Genomic DNA, 24,061 nt, shown 5'->3' with positions numbered 1-24,061 from the left:
CATTATAAACCTTATTTTTCTTTGTTACTGTTGTACCATTATATTACTCATTTAGTAACTTATGCCCGTAATTATAGTCACACACAGCTTGTGAATTCTTGTCAGATACGACAAATTTCGTAAGAAAATAACCACAGAAATAAGGCAACGACCCATAACCACAAGAACTTTCGTTTCATGAAAATTGTGCTGCCTGTCCTTCCGGACAGATTGATTTTCTCAGATGTGTTGTTTTACACTAACATATCGATTTCAGTGTTCCACAGTTCGACACTCGAGTCCACTAACAAAAAGGGGCACTGACCTCATCATGCTCGCGCGTGGCCCAATGGCCCTTATCCTCGCTGGCTATTCGTGTACGTATTTGCGCTGCTGCTGCCAAAGTAGGTCTCAATTTCCAGATACCAGAGACTTGAGGTAAAATTATCAAGGATCTGATAAACAGTCGCTACAGTTTATGGATCACAAGAGGCGAGAGGAAACTTTCCATAATCTAGACTGCCCTGAGGAATTTCAAAAAAAATGTTTATGTAAAGTTAATTAAAGTACTATATTTTCACACTAGAGGTAAATCTGTAAGTAACCGAAGATGTGTAAGTTTCCTTGTATTACAGTCTGACAGCATGAGCTGGTCCAATAATTATTGTTAAGCTAATTTCCATCATTAATTTTCGGCTAGAGGATTTTCTTAATGCGCGGTCAGTAATAATTCACGAATCTGAACATAATAAAACTATTTACCACTGCTGTTGTTAATTGTAATGACTAATTATTTTTACATTATGTACCAAGTGCCTTACAATAAATACTTTCACATTTGCTTAGCCCACATAAAATACGCCCAATTCTGCTTTAAATGTGTTTAACTGGTTCTAAGTAAAATACGAGTCCTTCATGGGATATTGTCATTTAAAGACTCGCGAGTTACAGAAAGACGATTCCGTTGGAGACCGGAAGAAGTGGAATGAATTATAAACTCATAAAACTTTAGTTTTCAGGGAAGAGTCGCGTGCAATGTTTTCACTTTATGAGCGTTTCGGCGAACAATGCAGTTGCCATCTTCGAGCGGAATACTGAATTAAATATGTCTTAGCCACGAAAACTTAAGTTACACAAGGGCGAAACCCCGAGGAAACAAACCTACAGACGGTGAATGTTTAATGACTTCAAAATTTTGTTATACAGTTCCGCACAGCATTTGTGCTAGTCTTCTTTCAAGCGCTTGGTATGAAAACGCAACCCTACTGCAATTTATCCAGTGCATTAACCGACTAAAAGCCAGCTGATGGTTTGACTGCATACAGCCTTCGTAAAAAAAACATCGTAATGGAGTACAGTCGCGTTCAGAAATGAAGGTGTGGAAGGAAAAGAGAACCAAACAATTAAGAAAAGAAAGAAACGAACGACGAAAGAATACATGCTGTGCTGCGAAATTGAAACTAATGTTTTCAAGGAAGAGTGTATAACGGCTGTTGTGCGGGACTGCATAACATAAAATCGAAGATACTGAAAATTCACCCTGAATATGGGCCTAGTTGATTTCGCTGCGAACTGTTGTTGTTGTTGTTACTGTTATTAATATTATTATTTAATAATAGATAATTGAATGATTAATATTTCGCACTAAATACATGCCCGGGGCAACAAGGAGTGTAGATTGGGCACAGCGTTAAGATTTACTTTCTCGGTTCACATGTCAGGTCGGACCCAGTGCAGATACATATTTAACTTCTGGAAACATCTAAGTACGTACTTCTGAGAAAGCGGATGAGTAATTATTTTAGGATTGTGTACCGAGCACGTAATGAGGTTAGGCCAACAGGCGGTTCTTATAATTAATTGGATCGGGAATAGCACACAAATACAGATGGAGATCAGAAGATAGGGAAAACAGATAATTCAGCCCTGAAAGCGAACAGGCGGTCCTCATACACATGTCATGGAGTGATGATTTATTCGACTCTTAATTCTCCAGATGTTTATGGTATTTGATACTTGATAAACAAGTCTGATAATGAAATCGTTCACAACTCCTAGCTACACAAAAGACCTTTCTCAGATATTCGATTTAGCCGTTCTCAAAAAAACAACGTTTCCAAACAAAGCATTTGCATTTATTGATAAGGTATGAAACATGTCTGATTCATTTTCATGAAAATACATTTCTATTTACACTTGAAAAATATACAAAATTATTGTTTTATTACTGTATTGACATTGCGTTTTTGGTGGACAAAGTGGCAGTGGGACGGGATTTTCTCAGGGTCCTTCGGTTTTCCTCCATCTTTATCATTCAACTGCTACTCTACGTTCACTCATAAGGAATAACTCTGCTTCATGCAGGAAAGTGGTATCAATTTCTTCAACGGACTTCCTTACCTATATTTTGTGTCCCTCTACAGATCGAAAACAAAAATGCAAGTGACTTATCGTACGTGTGAAGTGCATTTATTAGCATACGGTGTCGACGTTTCGGCTCCTAGTTCCATATATTACTGCAACACAACTCTGCAGTGTATTATAAAAGTTAATACAGCACTATCAGTATCTAAATGAAATCGGTTGGACGAAAATGAATAAAGAAGTAGGAAAATGTATAACGAGAAGAGGATAAATGTGTAAGTTTTCCTGTAAAACAGTTCCTACGATGGCTGTGACATGCATAGCAGCAGATTGGTACCATGTGTCGCTGTATCGACGGGGTGAATGAGGCGTCGGGGAGGGGGGGGGGTGTGCTGTGGCATCGAGCCAAGAGCTCTTTCCCTCTAGACCTGTGACAAAATTCGAATTTACATGTCGGTAAGTAATCCTTTGACAGATACCAAAACGACAGAACATGCTAAATGAGGTTACTCTTTTTTTCTGCAGAGAAGATAACAGAACTCTGAAATCCCCCGAGTTTCTCTGCTGTGACTGTGAAGTTTGACGTCGGGATTTGCAACTTCGCGTTCTACATACAGTGAACAGAAGGGCTACATAATCCTGGCAACTTAATATACAGTAGTCACAATTATCCGACCTTCGGTTATCCGTCATTCCGTTTTATCCGACGTACCCATTACTAATTTCTTAAGAAATAAATTCTTTCACGTACAAAATTTACATTATGCTAAATACTATTTTTGCTTGTGTGATTTTTTCATGCAATGCCGTATTGTATTATCTTTGTAATTTAATAATATCGTAAATTGAGATATTTATCCTGGTATTTTTCATTGATCTTTCAAATTATCCGAAATTTTCGATTATCCGACCAATGAAACTTCTAAACTGGATTTTTAACTGACTCAGCATCTCAAGAGCTAAGGACAGACATTGCCTACGTTGTATTCTGAATAAGTTACTATACATCTTCCATTATTCCATCTTGTAGTTTAACATTCATGATCACCCTGTTCATTTTCATTGGACACTACAAGCCCTGGAGAGGACAGAAACAAAACAAGTAAAGTCCAACTGCATATCCTGATGCGATCGTTCTGAGAGAACATTAATGTGGACTGTGTGTTCAGTGCAGCTTTGTTTCCAAAGAGGAAATCGGAAAAAAATCTGCAGAAAACTCCACTGAATTCTCTGCAACCCCCGTTATGCATTTCTATTCATAAGCTCGGGCTGGGCGAGGCTGTAGTCTTCGTAAGTACTCTCGTGTCTGAACTTCAAGAGACGACGGCTGACCGCTAGATGGAATATTCAGTAGTTCAAGATGCATTGTGACGTTTTTCCAGTTATATAATAAGCCTCACAACACAGCTTTGTTAGAGGTAATAGATCTTCGAAAAATGTGTTCCATTTTGTAGAGTTCGTGAGGTAAAATGAAAAGAGATTAAATATCTGTCCACCGAAATTATATTTATTTTTGGGTTTGAAACAGATTAACATTTTCAAATATGGAAACGGTTATATATGATAAATTTAACTTAGTGGTTATATGTACTGGTGGAATCTACGCACATAAATAAATAATAGTGTTGCATAATAATTTAAACATTTTTATAGTCTCGAGATACAGAATAAAACTTTTAAAGGAAAGTAGACGTACGTTTGTCTAAAAGCTTCCAACTTTTTTTAAAAAATAAAGAGATTCTCCACAACAGAATAGATTTTTTGGTTTTACAATCAATGTTTCTTCAGAACTACATTATTCAAAACAAGCAGAGTTAATATTTTAATACTAGTTAATTTCTAAATTCCCAGGAGTCTTAAGATGTCTAAAGGATCGGCTCTTTAAAAACTGTTTCCGAACTAGGGATCCTATACGTAAGAGATGACGAATTATCAGACAGGAATTAGACGCTGCAAGAAAATATAATAGAACTTTCAAAAATTCCCATAAATTTTGTCGTCCCACGTCACTTAGGGATTGTACATCATTGAACCACACGTCTGTTCACACAGTGGGATGATATTTATGTCGCGGAGCGTTGTGACGACGTAAATCATGTTATGCCCGCTGATCTCATGTCCTTCATGACAAACTGCGTTTATTTTCAACATAAACTGTGATAAAGTACACACCCATAACCGAAAGACGAAATTAAAAAACTCTGTTAACACTGTGCAGAGGCAAAACTGCGACTCGCTGGCCAAAACGAAAAAAATACACGTGTTTGTAACCATGCACTTCATTTGGTTCATCCTGTTGTATAGCTATGATTAAATAAAATGGGGTAGAATAATAGTCAACAGAAATACAAAAATACAAGTATTATTCCAATTTTCCACTACACGTTCCGGCATATTAAGGTCATCTTCAGGCGCAGTATGTATATATAAGAATCACTAGTCAGTTGATATGTTGATGTTTGCAAACAATTCATGAGAAAACACATATAACATTACCCTAATTAAAATACATGGTTTTACGCAATAAAAAAAGTCGGGAAAAGAAATATATCGATCTAAAGATAATCATACGGAAAATTTAGGAGATTATATATCCAGGAGCTTAATAATTTATACAGGTCAATTAATATTATCAGGGCGGCTAGAATGTGCTGGCATGCATATATATATATATATATATATATATATACACACACACACACACACACACACACACGAAGTAAAGGGAAAAATGTACACAACATTATGGTACGGAAACCTTTCGAAAATGACAGTTCGGAAGACACAAATTCCATCCCTCTCGCAATTCCAACATCACATCACATTTACACCGTGTGTACCAATTAATTTGGAAACACAGCTACAGTTATTGAACAGAAAGGCTAGAATATGCAATAATAAATAACTGCTGAGGCTGTGCGCTGTTAAACAAATGAATATGGCACGAGATCACGCACCAGGCACAGAAACCGCTGTGTGAAGGGTGGGAGGCTATAACGGTCCCTGTTCATCCCCCCCCCCCCCCAAATCCAACTTCCATCACCCGGTCGTGTTCTGGAAGGAATGAGCAACTTCAGCTGCACAACAACCACGAGAAAAGGCACGGTTTTGCACTTCTGACTTGTACAAAAATAATCATGAAGCAAACTTCTGATACCAAATTATACTTGACCGAAATTGAGCTAGAAACATCCGTGTAACATGTATGTTAAAACGAAAGTGTATTTTAAAAATATCTATTTCCTTACATACTTACAATATTTATTTTATCGAATACTATAGTTATTATCATGCTACGATACTATTACTATAGTCATTAAAATTGGCAATAAATTAATTATTTACTGCTTATCAATTGATAAATAAAAAAATTACTCTTATGCCTCTAAAATATAGCAACAAGTTATATTATAACATAAATACAACCAAGAAAGATAAAATAACATATAAGGAAACAAAAAAGAGTTATATCATGAGGAGGTTATAGTTTTAATCACGTGACATTGTCAAAGGGGTTAAATCTAGACAAATAATAAACTAAATTTAATCAGAATTCACTAACTGTATTAATCCGTCACATAAAAAACATAACATTATAAAACTGGAATAAAAATTTTCTTGGATATTATCCATCGTCTAGTAAATATAAAACGTAAAATGACGTTTCGGAGATGGGACTCTATCTCCGTCTTCAGGTTCCTACACAGTTGGGCCCACTAGATAGAGCTAATCCCTATCTCCGGGGATTAGCTCTATCTAGTGGGCCCAACTATGTAGGAACCTGAAGACGGAGATAGAGTCCCATCTCCGAAACGTCGTTTTACGTTTTATATTTACTAGACGATGGATAATATCCTAGAAAATTTTTATTCAATTGACTCTTCACCATCGTCAAGAAGTTTTAGATTTTATATATTATAAAACTTGTGAGGCTACATGCTTCGCCTAATTCAAATAACCACCTTAAGGCCTACATGGATCCATTTTCAAAATTTAACCATATTACCAGCAACTATAACACCAGCACAATAATTTCTTGTTTTATAAATTTATAATTTGGTTGTGACAGATTAATAAAATAACTAATTAAACACAACGTAGAACAGTGTGAAGCAATTAAAATCCGTTCAGCCAGAAATGAGGTTTCGCCACAATGACAAACATAAAAAACGAGCTAAGTCAAAGGCGTCTCTCTTCTAGATAGCATGGTAACGTTTACCGAAGTGGTCCTTGCTGCCTCCATAATCAGTGTAATCTCTAATCGCCCTGATGATGGAGACTACACGGCGGTACAACCCAGAAAACAACCATCTTCGTACTGGTCGCAGTGAGAACCTCAAATCCTACTGAACTAACCCAAGTTTACGAAACACGCCATGAAGTTCGAGCGTGTATGAGATTTTCAGGGATTATCCCTTTTCTGATTACAAGCTTCAACAGACTTAGTTCCACGGTACTAATATGATACACAAAACATGTTTATAAAATGTTATGAGTGTAAATAAATCCTCTACATAGAAACATCTGAAGGCATAACTCTCCGTTGTTCCAATAGTTCAATGTTTTTTGTACAACTACCATTTTTCTGCACATAACACAAGCTATTTTTTTTGTAATCTATTAGTGAACAGTGAGTAATGCGGGCATATCTTATATTTCTAGCAGTTGAATCTGGTAAGAGAGGGGAAAACCGTGACGTCATAGCCGACTTTGTGTGACGTTCACAACAAACCTAACAAATTACATTCTCCTGTCCGATATCAGTGTCACTGAGAAGGAAAACAATATGAAAACGAACTTTGGTTCGCTGCTGCTGCTTCGTATATTTCACTAGTGCCGTCAAGTTTCCTGCAAATGGGACATATATTCGTGACTTGCATCACTGTCTGGAATAGTCGTTTTGGTGAACATTAAACAAGATAAAAACAAAACGTAATCTATACTTTATGAAAAGTAAATCCTATTAGTTATTATAGCTTAAAACTTATATTTCGTCAATATGCGTTTGTCAATCAATGCCATATGAAATATAATAGAAATCCTGTTATTTATATGCTAATGTCTATGCAATAATACCACCTTTTTTACCAATACCTAACGCGAGAACGTTTTGGCACATACCGAAATTAACGAGATAACCACTTTTAATGAAGACGTCTCTTCCTATCTTCAGTAAGGCAAATTCTACAACGTCAGTATGTTTACACATTAATTACAGGATATAAAGTTATTCTGCTGATATTTCATCGCCCGAAATTAGACTGTTAACATTCGCTCATTCCAAAGGGTTTTGTGCTGGCTAATTTCATAGTGCAAAATCTTCCTTAAAACACTAACAGTCATTCAAGTCTGTCAAACAACTATTATGTTCACAGCGTTCGCTAAAGCCCATCAGATTATAATAAGAGACAGTAAAATTCAGTCCTCACCTTCACACCTTTCGGGTCCATTTTGATATTATCTTCCCATGTAGGCGCAGGTTTCTCATGTTGACTTTTCTGCCTTTTTCAGACAAATATTTTACATGCACTTCACATACTCTGCCATCAGATAACCTCATTCTTTCTTTACTTACAGTGTGGGATAAAGATTAACATCTATTCAATGCGACTAAAAAATGATGTTTATGATCTAATTTTAGTTGAGAATTCATTTATGGCTATATTGCTACTCAGACACTACTCTTTCGAGGACACAAACATCAGAATATGTGAGGACATTCATGGGTACAAAGAAGAAATTGCCACTAAAAACATATTAACGTAACTGTAAGATCATTTAGGGTACAAATATTTCTTAACATTTCTGTAACACTTAAAAAGTCTCTTGCTGGCCTAAAAATTATGTCAGATTTCAGGTTCTGACGGCGGTGAGTATCAATGACTGTACTCTAAAACGTGACGGAGTGGAGTCTGTTAGAAACTGATTCAAGGTCCTCACGGCATCACCCTGAAGATGGATTCAGTAAGTACCTTCGAAATGTCGGTATATGAGGCTACACGGTACAACATCCCAGAATACAATCATCTTCTAGCAAATTATGTATGACCATGCTAGCCTGAATGATAAGTGCTTATTTTGTCAACACTTGAAACAAACCACTCAACATAAGCCACTGGTATACGCTAAGATCCATTCTAAAGTAAAGATGGCACAACTTGAGAATGTTATGATTAGATGCAACCGTCTTAGACTACAAAGGCGGAGACTTCACCTGAAGAGGAAACAATTCTGGCACCGCTCTGATGGCTCACAATACGTTGACCTGCACGTAAACGAGTTCCTCCGCGAATCGATATTAATGGTCTCTCTCACAAGACCTGACTTATGTGAAGGAAAAATGATTATATAAATCATAAATTAATGTTACCTCGAAGAAATTGGAAAAGGCAAATCTTTCATATTTCACAGAAACCGTTCTTTTTAAAGAAGCTCTAATCAAAGATGTCATCACATGAGAAATTGGGGCGGAGACGTAGCATTTTGTAGCTCTGTTACACCTAGCAAATTTCACGAAGCATTAGGCATCATTCCGATATTCTATATTGGGAAATATTAATATGGCAGCTGTGAGCAACAGAATCATCATTCCCTGAAGAGGTGATTAAGTTGTTAAAACGGAACAGTGATGTATCCTTGGTAAATGCGCAACTTTGTAAAACACTATGACCGACCTAAGTACAAAGTCCACATTTACTTCTTTTGAATTCATAACGATAATTGATTAAACATTTCAGCAAAGTCTCTTAAAAATTTGAACTGCAGCAGGTTATAGGAATTTATGAACATGTCGAATGGAAACACGTGTACAAAGATGACATTTCGTTCGGGGACTCTGGGATACAGAAGTTACAGAAATGTTATACAAGTAAAGAGTCAGTTTTAGTTATTTTAATTTGTAAGTTTGATTAGTCTGCACTTAAATGGAAATATTTAAAATTCTTACCAGGAACACTTTATAAAATCTACAGAAGAGACCATTTGGGAACCATCGGTATTGATGGAAGGCCAATATTAAATTGATTTTAGAGACATAGAACGTGCAAGTGTTAACTGGATGCATATGGCTCAGGATAGGGTTAAACGGTGGAGTTTTGTGACTATTATAATAGAAATTTGAAAAAACGAGGAGAAGTTTATAACCAAGTAACTATCAAGTACGCTCACGCAATTACGCAACAGATACAAAGGCGGAAATGGAATTATCGACAGTTTTTATGACGTAATTCAGAAAAAAAACTACACATTAATGCCTCGAGATGTTGATAATGACTGTAAGAGTCGTTAAACTAATTCGCAGGTCAGTGGAATCATACACCGGCCGGCAGCCACCATCTTGACACCCAAGAAACAGCTTCTTCCTATGCAACCAGCAAAATCCTGTCTAAATAAAATGTATATCTCGCCAGGAAATGAGACAGATAAACTTCTGCGAATCGTTTTATTTTAAAACATTTGAAACGTCACTACAGTGAAAGAGGAAGTGAATTCTGAAATGAACTGCTGCGTCATGATCGGACTGAGGAAGACGGAAACATGCGTTAAACAAAACACAAGGGTAAGCTAAACTGTCACTAAATTAAAGGGCTCGATCAAATAGGGCGCCGGAGAGTTATCAAATGAGACGGAAATGAATTAATTGCAGGATTGGTATTGCCGCGCTGTAAGCGATAATCAGATTATCGACATTTCAATTTGTTGCCACAAGTTCTTCGGAATATATGGAGGGTAAAATGCGCGTTTATTGAAACAGTAACCAATGAGCGCATTTTAAGGCAGCATTTGTTTTCGCTGCTGCTATTCGACTCAAATATAACAATCTATTCTGATGCACAATTGAAGCAAACCGGATACTGGCATTAAGTGTGAAAACGTGTAATACAATTTTGAGTAAACGTTAAACATTTTCCAAATGATTTCCTTGTAATTTTACGTAACTTATTGATCTTGACAGATCAAGCGGAAGTATAATTTCCAACACATACGCCCACTTCATACACTTTGTTAAAACAGCATAAAAAGGGAAATGCAGTGACAATATTTAGTCAGGGTTTATTTGGAATTTTTGTATCTTTATATTTTTCAATTCCTTAAGCCACGACGTTTATTTTTCGCAAGAAAATTTAATAGATTTCGTAATTTCCCTTTATTCTACAAAACAAAAGAATTCTGGTGTTTATGTCGTCGCCAGGCCAATGCACTTTAAAAGTAAAAAAATAATGCTTATAAAATGTTTAGATAAGATGATATTCTCTACTATAAAAGTAGCTTTGTTCGAAGTTTATTAAACTCATATAATCATAGCTATGTACGGTTGGTTAGTCTTGAAAATCAGCACAAAGTTCATTAAAGGCCCTTAATTTAGAGGTACATCAACCAGCGCCATGCAGGAGTGGACTTCACAGGAACATTTTACTATTTTAAGAAATTATTAAACATTTATTAACAGTAAGGTCTGGTATTAAGACTTCTATCCCATTGTAAAAATGAAAAGCGTTATGCAGTTACAATGCGGAAACGAAAAATGTTAGTTATGAGAATTTAGTGATACGATAACGTCATTTAACAAATATTGCACCACTGCATTCGAGGTCTCAGACAAACATAAAGTAATACTGTAAACTGTGGAAACTTGAATGTCGGAGGTGCAGGCGTAGCGACAAATCCTTCCCTTCCCGATTGCGTGGGCATCGCTGGTATTGATCAAATAGGAAGGAAAGCAAGTAATTATTAGAAGTTCTGAAATGTACGTGCGAAATCTACAAATTCGTCATGCACATGTCGAAATAGTTATATGAACTGTGACTTTGTATTTACGTAGAAACATAAATCTCAATAATGATGCAAGAAACAGTGGTATGGCATCTTAAAAGTAAGGTGACCTAACTTTGGCGTCACTAAATTCTTGCAGAGAGAACATCGCTTTAAGGCCAGCGCATATCACATCGAAACAAGTTGAACAGAACCGATTCAGATCCTCAAGGTATTCTTAGAACAAGTTCTTTAAAACGCTTTCAATGTCTCAGAATTTCCAAAACCTCAAAGGAATTGCGAAGGAGAAGGGAGGAAAATATGAAGATGGATCTTTCGGAGGTGGGCTGTGAGGATGGTAAATGAATGGAGTTAACTCAGGATCGAGCCCGGTGGCGGGATTTGGTGTTATCGGTGTTGGACCTGCAGCTTCTCTACCAGAGAGTTAGTTAGTTAGTTAGTTACTTAGTTAAAAGGGTATTACTTAAGCATTTAAAGAAAAGTGACATTTTCTTAAGATAAAGCACACAGTAGCTGAAATCGAAAGGAACGAACCGGCTGGGAATTCTATTCGGTTCGATTCATTTCGATGAAGAGTGTGATGGCCTTTGGACGCCCTCTGCAATGTGGGTGGGGAAAACACCACACCGAGACACCTTCGAAAGAAGGAAACGAGCGAGTCTGCTCAAGTTAGGAAATCAGCAGCCCTCGCAAGAAGAGGGAAACAGGACCAGGGTGAGGGCTATGTTGGTTGCCAAGCAACGGGGCACTTAGATGAGTCTAAGATATCACTGCTGCTTATTACAAAGAAAATTACATTTTATAAAAAGTCTTCTTACTTTCCTTACCTTAAATGTGTATTAAAGCAAAAGTTTATACTTCCATCATTGCTCGTGCGTTCTGGTTCAAAGACCGAAAAACCAACAGAAGATATATGGATATAAACACCAGCTCTTCCTAAATGCAGTCTAGGGGGTCTGAAATTTATTTCGCGCAGAAGGACATCAATTCTATAATAAAAACCTCTTAAGAAGCTTCTGAGACATTTCTCTCTTCGACCGAAGTAACGAAATGTTTGTGAGGAGGCAAAAATGAAGTAGTTTATAGGCCTAGGAAAAGTTCCACGATTATCCGTGAACGCCTCGGCGATGGCAATATCGCTACCTTTTTACCCATTGTCTGTTTTTAAAAGAACTCTTCACTAAGTAAGATTTGAGGTTTTCACAGCGGTGAGTATGAAGATTTCTGTCTTCAGGGCGATTCATCGCCCTGAAGACGGAGGCAGTATGACCTCTGAAACGAACGTTGGCTAACATCGACCAGACTACACAGCGCAACAACCCAGAAGATAGAAATCTTCAACTCTTCACTAAGTTTTCAAAATTCTTTAAGGCTTCAGACTTTTTAAGAAAACAAACGACGGATAAATTCCAAAACGACGAAAACGGCAACGTTCCACGAAAGAGTACAGGAAATGTGGAGGCGAAGCTCCACAGATAGGTGAACAGCCAATGTCGTAACCACGAATCAAACTCCTGTCGTCCAGCTAGACTCTTTACCGACTAAGCCATCCCGCATGATGCGATATCAAATACGCAATAAAAAGTTTGTTTGGTATTTAAAGTTCCGAACAATACATAGTGCAACTACGATGAGAAGAACATGAGACGGGAAATTCCTGATTTAACTGCAGTAACTTAAGTAGAGAAAGTGACGCGATATGTTGCATGACGACAGAGTCTGTCATTTCAAGAGGACGACAAAGTGTATGTCAGCTGATGATCCGCTGTCGTTCTTCTGCGTTACAGAATCAAAGTGAACTTTAATGAAACAGCAGATACTAAGTTTAAGACAGGCATAAGAAGCATTACGGAGCAGCAATACAGCGTCCAGTAAATGCGAAATTCAGATAATTCCTTAGGTTTGGGAATACTTCAGCGTGTTTTTAATTCCGTGGCGAGTTCCCATTTTACTGACATCATTTTCAATAATATTGGGAAAGTCTTTCGCGGATGCACAAACTTATAATCATTACATACATATTACGTTGGATATTGTGCACTGCCTGAGATATATGCGACATTCACGACTTTTTAGAGAGTAATTGATTATCGTTATATTGAGAGTTTCTTTAATTTACTTTCGAAGGTGATTGTCATTTGGGGTCCTGTACCGTGCAGTCTGACATAAATTGAATGTTATTTAATATGTATTTGCTGACTCCACCATCATTGCCTTGATTATGAAGGCAGAAAGTATTTCTGAGTTGTCAGTTTCTATCAGGTACACCATAATCCTCTTCGCTTATTTTAATAACAACGGAGATTGTTGGGACGTTTTGAATATTACGCTACTGTTCTGCCGTGCCTATGATAGACGCAGTGGTTCTCAAACATTATAGCACAGCTCTTAAATGAAATGAAATATTTGAGTTCAGTTCGTTAACAAACACGTGTTATTGTGAGAAAACATCGTTAACACTTTTTTTTCAGAATAAATTCGAACATGGTAATTGTTTTCTGCGCGGTACGAACTGAATCTTAATTAGTGTTTAGACTAGCTTTTGCTTCTGAGGGTTATCAGGTAATCCAATGGTGATTTGTTAAAAATAATGGAGCTTTAAGCAAATATCGTGCAAAACACACGTGTGTTGTATGGATTTGCAAATTTTAACGGAAGATGCGTTTAGGACGTTGTGCAAAATGCCTTAAATTATACTTACTTATACACAGTAATAATCCTGTAATAGAAATGCGATATAATTTCGCCAGTCTTTGTCACTACGACTTAAAAGATCTACGTATACTGGCGGGTGATCCTTGTTAGCGTGGAGGAAAACTGGTAGGGAGGGGGGGGGGGGGGGAAGAGAAAAAACTTCAAAAGCAAAACAGCTCAACATAATTCAGTAACAGGTACACGGTTTCAACGTAATAAATTCCAATACTTGCAGATTTGAGAACGCACTGACAACATACGGAACCAACAGATTGCTTACAAATTATTCTCACCGAAACAAAATGCTATAATATCTTCGAGAACGGATTCTCAGAAGGACACTTTCCAAGAAGGTATCGATGTGCTCGTACAGAGATCTCAGCCAACAGAAAAGCTCCGAACAATCCTGTCAGCGGAAGGCAATTTGCTGTCGTTTGAGAAAATTAGCTACCGGAAGCGACTACAGAGCCGGTTCCAACACACACCCCTGCACGGAACAAACTTCCGTCCATTCGAATATTCCAATCGATAGCAATCAGATTCATGAAGATGAGACAGTCGATTACGGGAGAGGCACATGCCAGAAGCCAGATACTGCACGGGAGTGGACGAATATATGCTTTTAACGTCCGTCAGAAGTAAAAGGCGAAGGAATCAGATGGATTAGGAGGGATAGCAGATAAGGAAGAATATACTGTCCATACCACAATCATTATTTCTCAGCTCCCTGTCTCAGTTCCTACGTCGTTAATGTATAAGGTTTACATAGTATGCGTCTCATTCCTTTTATCCATAAGCCAGTGACGTCTCTTAAATGATATCGTACCTTCAGGTTACGAGTAGAACTTTGTAGGAATTTCCCATCTCTGCCATTCGTGCTACATTCGAAACCCACCACACCTTATTTGCCTCCATGACCCTAATAGCGTTTCTGAAAGAGCAGAAATCACTAAAATGTTTACTTTTGTAAAAATAGCATTACAAAAACGATTCAAGTGATAAACGGGTGCAGAAGTCAGAAATATGAAGCTAAAATTAGTGCCAAAAAGGGAAATCCAGATTAATTAATTATGTAAATAACATAGTATGACGATGTGTCATGCAATTTCTGTTGGTACAGAAGGAAACCATAGGCCATTCTTTGACAGTTCAGTGATAGTCACGATAGGAATCATGTGCCCTCCGACTGTAAGGCTGATAAAAAACATTAGTGTAATTATAAAACATGCGCAATTTCAAAAAAAACACTTTCTTAACGACTAATTCTACCCTCCTTGTATATTATATCATACGTCAAAACTATTGGTGAAAAGAGGTCAAACACACAGCGTCTCCCTATAAAACCACATCCCGGTGGTAAAGAAGGTTGAAGCAAATTACAGTCCTACCAAATAAATTGAAGGCCCAAGTTCCTTTAATTTGAACCGTAAAATCTTCTTTCATCTCTCAGTTTTGTGATTCAGTATGTAATCGGATTACTCTCTTTACTCGTAACTACTTCACTTGCTGCTAATTTCTAGACAAGCGGAACAAGCTCAGAAGTGGCGTTGAATCTGTCATCGTTTCAAAAGATAGCTGGTTTGTGGCGAGCGAAGAAATCATGCTCAGTCCGATACAAACTATTTAATATCTGTAGAGAATAAAACACAAATTAACCAGTCAATTCTGCACACACACTTTGTATTGACCGTTTAGAGCCAAACCTCCCTTAAACAACTTTTCATGCGAGTTGAAATTGTGGGTTCGTGAGTTTGTTCGCGTATAGCTCGAGAAAGGATACACCGAGATGAGCCCAAATTTGCATGCTTATTTGTTGAGACCAGAAATAGATCATATGAGGGTCAAACCTCCTGAAATATTGTTCCACAGTTATAAACTAAACACGATAGAAGAATGGCGCCTAGACCAAACTCGCTCAAGTCGCCCAGGTCGCTAGGTCGCCACAGGCACCGTAGTCGTCAGGTCAAACCTTTATGTTATTAATTGCAAACAGAGATGGTACTCAATTTTCAGGCTACCTTCTAGCAACACTTATACATAAAGAATAATTATAATAATCACTTATAACATTTATGTAAAAATGGAAGAGTTTAAGAGATCGAAAGATATTCAGGACTGCGATCATGAAATTTTATATGACGGTGTATATCAAAATTGAGCAAATTTTTAAGATGGCTTTACTGTGAAATGTAAACAGCAAAGGGGTGACCTCGAGGTACATTCGTTTGTTGGATTTCAGGTAGCGTTGTGCGTTTCGGCCACATGCGTTCCTGGTTTAAATGCAGTACATTTTAATTAGCCTATGATCTGGCAAAACGGACAGTATTTTTCTAAAACATTTTCTCTTCAAACCCTTTTGTTCTAAAAGCTTCGAGCCCAACCCAGTCAGTTTCAACTGTTTCACTTCGTAAAGTTGACAGACCACCGCACCGAACAGAAGATAAATGGTCCTATGATTTATGTAATGGTTTTAACCGAGGGCACTTTATCTCCACACCACTATGTTTAGAGATGATTAAATACGTTCGACAGTTATTGCAGTAGACACAAGGGTTCACATAGAAACTTATCTACCTCCTAGCAAACAAATGAAAAGTTGAAAACTTAAATGCACGTTTCTATGATGGATGTTACTGAAGTTATATGAGTAGGAATGATCAGAGAAACAGAGTAGTTCGATGCCTCTTTTTAAGAGACTGCGGCAAAGCAAACAAGTATCTGTTGTCATAGAAACAACAAAGCGACGCGACGCGACGCCTTAATAAAGCAAGGAAATACGTATGTTGTGTAAATATCACTGAACCCAATCTACTTGTAAAGGACGATCCTACGTCTCCTACCTTGGAAGAAACACCTTAGTTGCATCTCAACGAGCAAGTCATGTTAAACTTTAAATACAAGTAAAAAAATTCTTGCGCTTAAAGTCATGAGCACTGTCTTCCTCTCGCACTGCGAAATTGCTTGCTAAGAGAGTTCAAAAGTTTCACTTTTTTGGCTAATGGCTTTTCTTAAAGCAGATGTTTCACTCTTTATGTGGAAACATGCGTAGCTCTTCCTTGGCGACACACGCTCATAAGGTAAGCTGATTCCGACCCGAACCCAAAGAAAAACAAGAACTACCTGGAAGTGTTGTAACTTTGCTAATTACCTTCGCAGAGTTCCATTTCGTAACTCGACTGACTGCGACTCGAGAATTAAATTAAGAGCTCACCTACCTGAGACTGTAAAAAGTATACCAATAGACGGATGTTATTTGGACGTTAAATGTACTGATTTTCTGTGTAGACAGGAAATCCAACCTTATTAGTATTATTATTATTTATTTTATTTAGAATTATTAAATTGAATTATATTACTTAGGTATCGTATTTAGCCCATTTATTTCTGAAATATGATTCAATAAATGAATCAAATTATTATTATTATTAATATGGTACATTTATATATTTAGTTTCATTTGTTTGTTTTACTTTTATTATTATCGAAATAAATTAATTACTTATTATATTTCATCCTGTATTCTGCTTTAGTGCTTGGTTGTTATTGGCCTTTTTGGCTATTGTCAAGCACTTAAATAAATGAATTGAATTGAATTATTATTATTTATCGTTAATATTATTTCTTACAAAGAGGTTTGATGATTGAGTATGGGCTGTATGAGGTACACTAAATTGAATGTAATTATTGTTCACATTGACGAAATGAGCTACTGACAGCGTCGTTAAGTAAAACAAACAACAAAACTTCGCCCTGACGATTAAATTCGGCAGAATTGAAGCTGAAAAATGCTAAAACAAAATAAACCCAAATAAAGAGAGATAAGACAAGCACAGGCCTATAGGCAATGGAAAAATTACTATTGTTATCACTACAATCTTCATCACAGATGTAGCAACACATTTCATTCTGTTCTATGACGTCAGTTTTCGATCCTTAAATCTTTTATTTTTTGTTGAAACTACTTACCAGTTCTTGCATTTCTTAACCGCGTGTAGCTATTAACCAAACTTCGAAAGAAGTTTAATCTCTATTCATATAGTCTTAGAAATATTATCGTGTATCATGTCAGAACAGGCGCATAAATGCTGTTGTGCAGTGTAATGATAAGCACTAACACGGACATCATGTAGTAAGGGAAAATATAACGGAAGGCGGACACATTGTCTACGGCCTGAACATGCGCTAAGTGTATCGTGGTTAATTGGTGAGTTCACACGCCACCTCATATGAACAATACACTTATCTGATGGCTTGTAACAGAGGGACATGCAGTTATGTTTTTAATACGAGAGGAAAAATAATTATGGCGCCATATCACTGGAGAGATGCCGAACTCTGCAGTTCAAGAGCAGGAATTATCGTATGAGAGCCTCTAGTGCAGTACCACTGCGCAATTTCGCATTATAACGGACGCAAAAGAACTCCGGACGAGGTGGTAACTCCGTTATTCTCTTAAGAGAACATGTTAATTTAAAAAACAAAATATCTTAATAACTTAAACAATTTGTGGCAGTAGTGTTTCCCGCACCAAATGTAAAGGCAATACCGTTGTAAATCTGGCTTCTGGAGTACAGTACTAATATTCCCTCCGCATGATATGAAATGATTAAACCGTCACGGCACGGTTTCTGGAATAAAAAATATATCTGTGCGAACATTCATCTTGTCCAAGCAAAACGTTTGTGGAACTTAAAAACAGCGCTATGATCTTATGGCTGAATCTACGAGACTGCTCCAGGATCAGATTACCGTTCTTCCATTTCACCACATCAAGAATCCTTTCTCCAGGGATTCTACACATTTCTGTCTCTCGAATTCAAAGTATTTGGAAACAAGAGAAAAAAATCTGGACTACTTTTTCAATGGATTGTAACGATTTATATCATAGAGTTTGTACAAAGGACAAAGGCAAACACGTTTCCCAAAGCAAAACTCTGTAGAAATTTTTCAAAATTCGTTTATATATATATCAATGTAACTGGGTCATATTTATTCTCTGTCCTTCCTGCGCTGACACTAGTCATTTTAAAAGTTGAGAACGTTCCAGAAGTTACATTGTTTCATTCAGACATACAAAGAGACAGGCAGACGGACGGGCAATCGTGTTAGAAAGAATCAGGAAGGAAAACACTTCAGAGAAATAAATTGTACATATATTTTTATGTGAATAATGCATACTTGCTTTAACACTCTTGGGATACACTCAGTTTATTTCCTTACTAACACGGAGACAAAGTTAAACAGCGACGGGACGGTTGTCAGTGACCATCAAGAGACGAAGTATTATAAACAACTGTTAACCTCAATATTTAAAATATTGATACCAGTGCTATTTAAGTGAATTTAATTTTCAGATCCAATGTTCCTTTGGTATAGCCTGTATTATGAACTGATTAGAGTGTAATACATGTTATAATGTCGATATTAAAATCAAATTAATAACTTATAGATATTATTTGTTAATATTTTGACAAATGGTGGATAAACGATAATTTGACATAAGCTTACGCCTTCTTGTTATGGTCTCACCCCAGCGTAAAACGTCTAAGATTATATCCATATTGTTCCAAAAGGCCACAATACTTTCAGCTCACCGACTCCAGGGGAAATCGCTTAAGGGGGCAAAGACGACTGAATAAAACACGAAATTTATTGTAGAGTATAAAAGGGTTCGTTGTATGGTGTTAATCAACTATTACATTCCTGACCACAGGGCGATAAGTATTACTTTTATGTGCCAAAATACATCTAGGTCACCATAAAATTCTTCGTAATGCAAAATAAATACAGCAATTTTGGTAGATACGCATCTTAATTCAATATATTAACTAAATTACAATAGATGAGGTTTCTACGACCTTCACCAGGTACTACTGGACAAGACAAAGAATGCAATAAAGACATCAGAGAAGAAATAAATGTTTGAAATACTTTTGTCAAACTGAAGACTGAGTAGTATTGGTTACAGAATATAACACAGAATGGAACCAAACTGAAAGAGAGAGAACCTGAACACCAGAAGGAAGGATATGGAGAAGAACTGTAAGTACAGTGTAAGAAGACTTCGGGCTTTCAAGGTGACTAAGTGATAAAAACTTCTCGGGCGGTAAACTGTGTCAGTTCGGAGCAAATCAGATTTCAAGAGAGATGAAACAACTTTAGACCTCTAACCAATAATACACTTAACTCAGCACCCACTCAATATAAAATATTGAGATTTAGTGACATAACTCGGTTTCGACTTGATATTTTTTAATTAAAATAACATCGGAATTAAATTATTCAATTTTGACAAACGTTTCTGTAGTTATGTCTATTGCTCTCCATCTTAATACCACAAACATATTATTAAATTTAAAATTACTCATTGTCAGGACTTTTTCCATCGCCTGTTCTTTAAAACCACGACGTTTCGGAGGCTGGTTCTGTCTCCGTCTTCAGGTGAGAGGTGCCTACTCTGTTGGGCCCCTTAGATAGAGCTAGTCTCTGTCACTAGTAATGGAAAAAGTCCTGACAATGAATAATTTTAAGTGTAAACTACCGTCGTCAAAACCCTTTAGAATTGAATATTATAAAATTGTCATCTTAAACACTTCTAACATAATTACAAAAGTAGCAAAATCTGCCTGCGTATAATGTGTAAAACAGAGAAGTCGTAGGATCCTCATGAGTTTAAATTGATAACAATAAAGTACTCCTGAGCCACGGTAAATCTCCATTCCTCCGAAATACTTCACTCCCCTGCTTTGGTATGATCTTGTTTTAAAAAAAGTATTTTACAATTCCTTTCGCATACACGCACTGTATTGATAGTTAATTAGCCATTATGCAGCAACTGTGCTCAGACACCCATTCCTTCTACTTTCGGTTTTCCTTTTGTTTAATACAGTTGTATCGACATATCTTTCAATAATTTAAGCACTTTCTTCATATTTAGTTTTCGAAAAAGCACAATGCATTTCACGGAACATCATCTACAGTCTGTCCCGAAAATAAGTACACACACCAGGAACTTTGCTGGCCGCCTGACGATCAGTTGCTCACCACTGTCAAATGTACCACGAAGCTAACGGCGGTCATGTTAAACATGTACACAAGATTCGCTAATTTACTAAGTGCCAATGTAACTTACGTAGTAGTTTAGTTTATTAAAGTGTCTTAATTTCATTCATTGAATGTGTATACACCTTTTTGGGGCGTCCTGTGTATTACCGAACCCACGTTAATATAACAACTTCTAATTCCTCGAAAGCCCTAACAGCTTCCCTAGTTTCTACATCTATGCAGATAAGTCCTTGATAAGCTGATAGTCACGTAGTTAGTAAAGAAATTCCCTACCTTTTAGAAAACCCGAAGGTCATTTACCATGTTCACATGATCTCACCACTAGACCTTATTCCGAGAACAGCGACTCAATCCAAATCCTTAAAGCCCAATTTTAAAGTTATCCCTCCCATCCACGCCTAAGTTTGCCGAGTAGTATTTTTCTTTTCAGGATCTGCGACTACAATTTTTGTCGCAGTTCTCGTCTTTATCCCATTTTCGAAACCAACATTTTGGAAACACACAGTTTAATACGGAAGTACTTGCTTTTACACCCCGCAGACTCGCCCATTTAGATTAATAATCTCGCCAATTTCAACAAAGGCAAGCTTCATCATTAATGAAGAGAATTATACTGGCGGTGTAATCTGGTATATCAATCTCAAGCAGAGATTGACTGGTTCATTGTAATTTAACAACACTGTTTCAATTATGGAAAATCAACGCGTATTCCACTTGTGCTGCAATAATTCTGTTTTGATTTCTTCTTACTCGTGTCCTATTTAAGTCTTATTCTTCTTCCTCCTATTGGATTTCTGTAATTTGTTTCTGACATAGTCTCATCTCATCATTATTTATTCACATAATTCACTTCGTAAAACTGGCACCAGGAAATTGTACAAATTTAAGAGAAAAAGAGCAGTCGATTCAGCCTATACCAACTGCTAACAAGATCTATAGCAGCGTCCACCGATACACTAGTACGTGTTCGAAAATGCGTACTGGAACTGAATCCATAATTCAATTTAACGCTTCCCTTGCCACCTTTAGACTAGCATTAACGCGTCTGAATTATATCCAGCAGAGTACAAAACTCGTGGGATGCGGTATTACACCCTCGCCCACTTCTGTAAATATTTAGAGACATTCGAAAAATAGTGCTATGGAGAGCAATTTCGTTATCATTGGGTCTTCAAATCTACTTTGACTTTGTACAGTGATCTCCATGGTAACAACAATACGACATATAACTCCGTTCTCCAGCAATCAACTCAGATGTTTACGATAAGTTACTGACGTCCGTGATGGTGACAAAGCTTGGCGATATTAGAAGGTTTATACGAATCCTTTAAATGTCTTCGTGCCCAGCTGTCCTTTTCTGAAACATGTTCTTAACGACTTTCCTTAGTCCCTTATTCAAGAGCACTAAGCAAACTGGGTGCCAATAAGTCCATCAACTCATCAAACTGTCTAGTAATTCAAATACGTGCATTGGCATAACGGACACCAACTGACCGATTTTTGTTAAACTTGATATGAAGATTACGTCACCGGACGATATCCCATCTTGATACATTTCGCTAATTCAGATATGTAAATGAGGCGACTGGGGATTATGTTTGCACTGTGATAATTCCTTGTATAATAAACAACTTTTAATGCGACAAAATTTGTAGTAAAATAGATAATAACGACATGGCAATAGCACAGAACGCTTTTCGATGATACATCATCGTTAAGGTCACGAATAAAATATGTATCGCAACATGTTAGAAACGCGTCTTCAGAATTTACGTTTATGTAGTTAATTTAACCACTATGTCACCTCAGTAAATATAGAGTTGAATATTAGGATAAATAATACATTATAAAGCTTATGGAAGGAAGCGGTAATGGACTAATATAAGGCACTACCTTGGCACTTGTCTGGAGGGACTGAAGAAAACAATGAAAAACCTCGTTCAGATTTACCCATAGCCAGTCAATATTTCTTCAAGATTAATACTTCTTGGAATGAGTCCTGGAGGCGCAATCCTCATCGGTACAGAGGAAGAAGAACAAGAAGATTTAATCTTGATCCTCTATCCCTTTCCGGCCACTCAAAACAGCCGCTTCTCTCTCTCTCTCTCTCTCTCTCTCTCTGATAACCCACACAGGTGTCCTGAAAAAGCTCTTATCCTATTTTCTCGGAAACGGCTTCGTCTCGTTTCGTCTCGTCTCATCTCCTCATCCCACAATCAGCCCGCTTGGCTCGACCCTTCTCCCAGCACTGTATAACCCACCAACTTCGTAACACCCCTCACTAGACCCTGAAGCTGTAGGCCGTATGTTCCTCCGAAACGTTGGCATGCAGCCAAAATAGTACACAGCCCGGCAATCCAGAAGACACTATCCACGTACGCCAAGAAATTCGTTCCCAAACCTGAAGGATCCACTACTATCTACTGTTATTTAAAACGTACAATGAATAAGATTAAGTTTGTTTAACAGCCTATACTTTGCGTTATTTACTTAGAGCAGACTTGACGTAAAATTTTAAATGAAATCAAAATGCAACTTTTTATGGATTCCTTCATCGTTTAAAACTTACCCGAATATCATATCACGACTACAGATAGCTGAAAATGAATTTACACAAAATCTGCTTTTTAAGACATGAAAAACACCGACTTTTATGATTGGACTTCTATCAACTGTGTGTGTGTGTGTGTGTGTCTCATGCCCGGAAAGTTTATGATGTCCTCAGTGCAGGTACGACATAAGAATTACAGTTTGAATATCGCCCAAACCTTCTCTCTCGAAAAATGTGAGGGAATAACCTGGGACGGCACGTGAAAAGCGCTCAGAGCTTACATTTTTATTGAAAATTTAAAGCCGCTAATCACGTTGTTAGCAGAACTGCTACAACTATATACCTGAAAAAAATTTCTAAACAAATTTTGTATAGGATAGCTGTACAGAACGCCACTGAATTCAAATAGGTGGCAGACGGACTAAAAACGAAGCAATTTCTAACTTTGTTGTCAACATTTATAGACCAGTATGATTTACAATGAAAAACGTGGCTTCAAATTATGAAGCAAACATCCTGTAAAAATTGCTAAAATCCGTTCACGTCTCCTTCAATCAGAAAAAAGAGAGGAAAATAAAGAAGTAGGCGCCACAGAGTTTTTTATTTTTCCGAAAGCACCTAAAGTTTCACCTCTCC

At 37.1% G+C, this 24,061-nt stretch overlaps 2 protein-coding genes across 6 annotated transcripts in view; one reads left to right on the top strand and one right to left on the bottom strand.

Moving 5' to 3' along the window:
- Positions 1-24,061, bottom strand: part of LOC110830995 (uncharacterized) — a 217,716-nt gene that overhangs the window by 143,917 nt on the left and 49,738 nt on the right. The gene's annotated exons all lie outside the window — the stretch shown is intronic.
- The window catches only part of LOC110831800 (uncharacterized), a 124,823-nt gene that overhangs the window by 52,760 nt on the left and 48,002 nt on the right, over positions 1-24,061 (top strand). The window contains exon 2 of one of the 2 annotated variants that reach the window (XM_087340982.1): positions 8,201-8,307. The exons of the other annotated variant lie outside the window; for it this stretch is intronic. Coding sequence (XP_087197108.1) covers positions 8,299-8,307 — 9 coding nt within the window. The 5' untranslated portion in view covers positions 8,201-8,298. The remainder of the gene's footprint in view (positions 1-8,200; positions 8,308-24,061) is intronic. 2 annotated transcript variants of the gene reach the window in all.

The sequence above is a fragment of the Zootermopsis nevadensis genome, unplaced genomic scaffold (genome assembly GCF_977971745.1).
Source record: "Zootermopsis nevadensis isolate Lab colony 2312 unplaced genomic scaffold, Znev_1.0 Znev_ptg000061l, whole genome shotgun sequence".
NCBI classification, from domain to species: Eukaryota; Metazoa; Arthropoda; class Insecta; order Blattodea; family Termopsidae; genus Zootermopsis; species Zootermopsis nevadensis.
The sequence above is the reverse complement of the archived record's forward strand: the minus strand, read 5'-3'. Positions and strand labels throughout refer to the sequence as shown.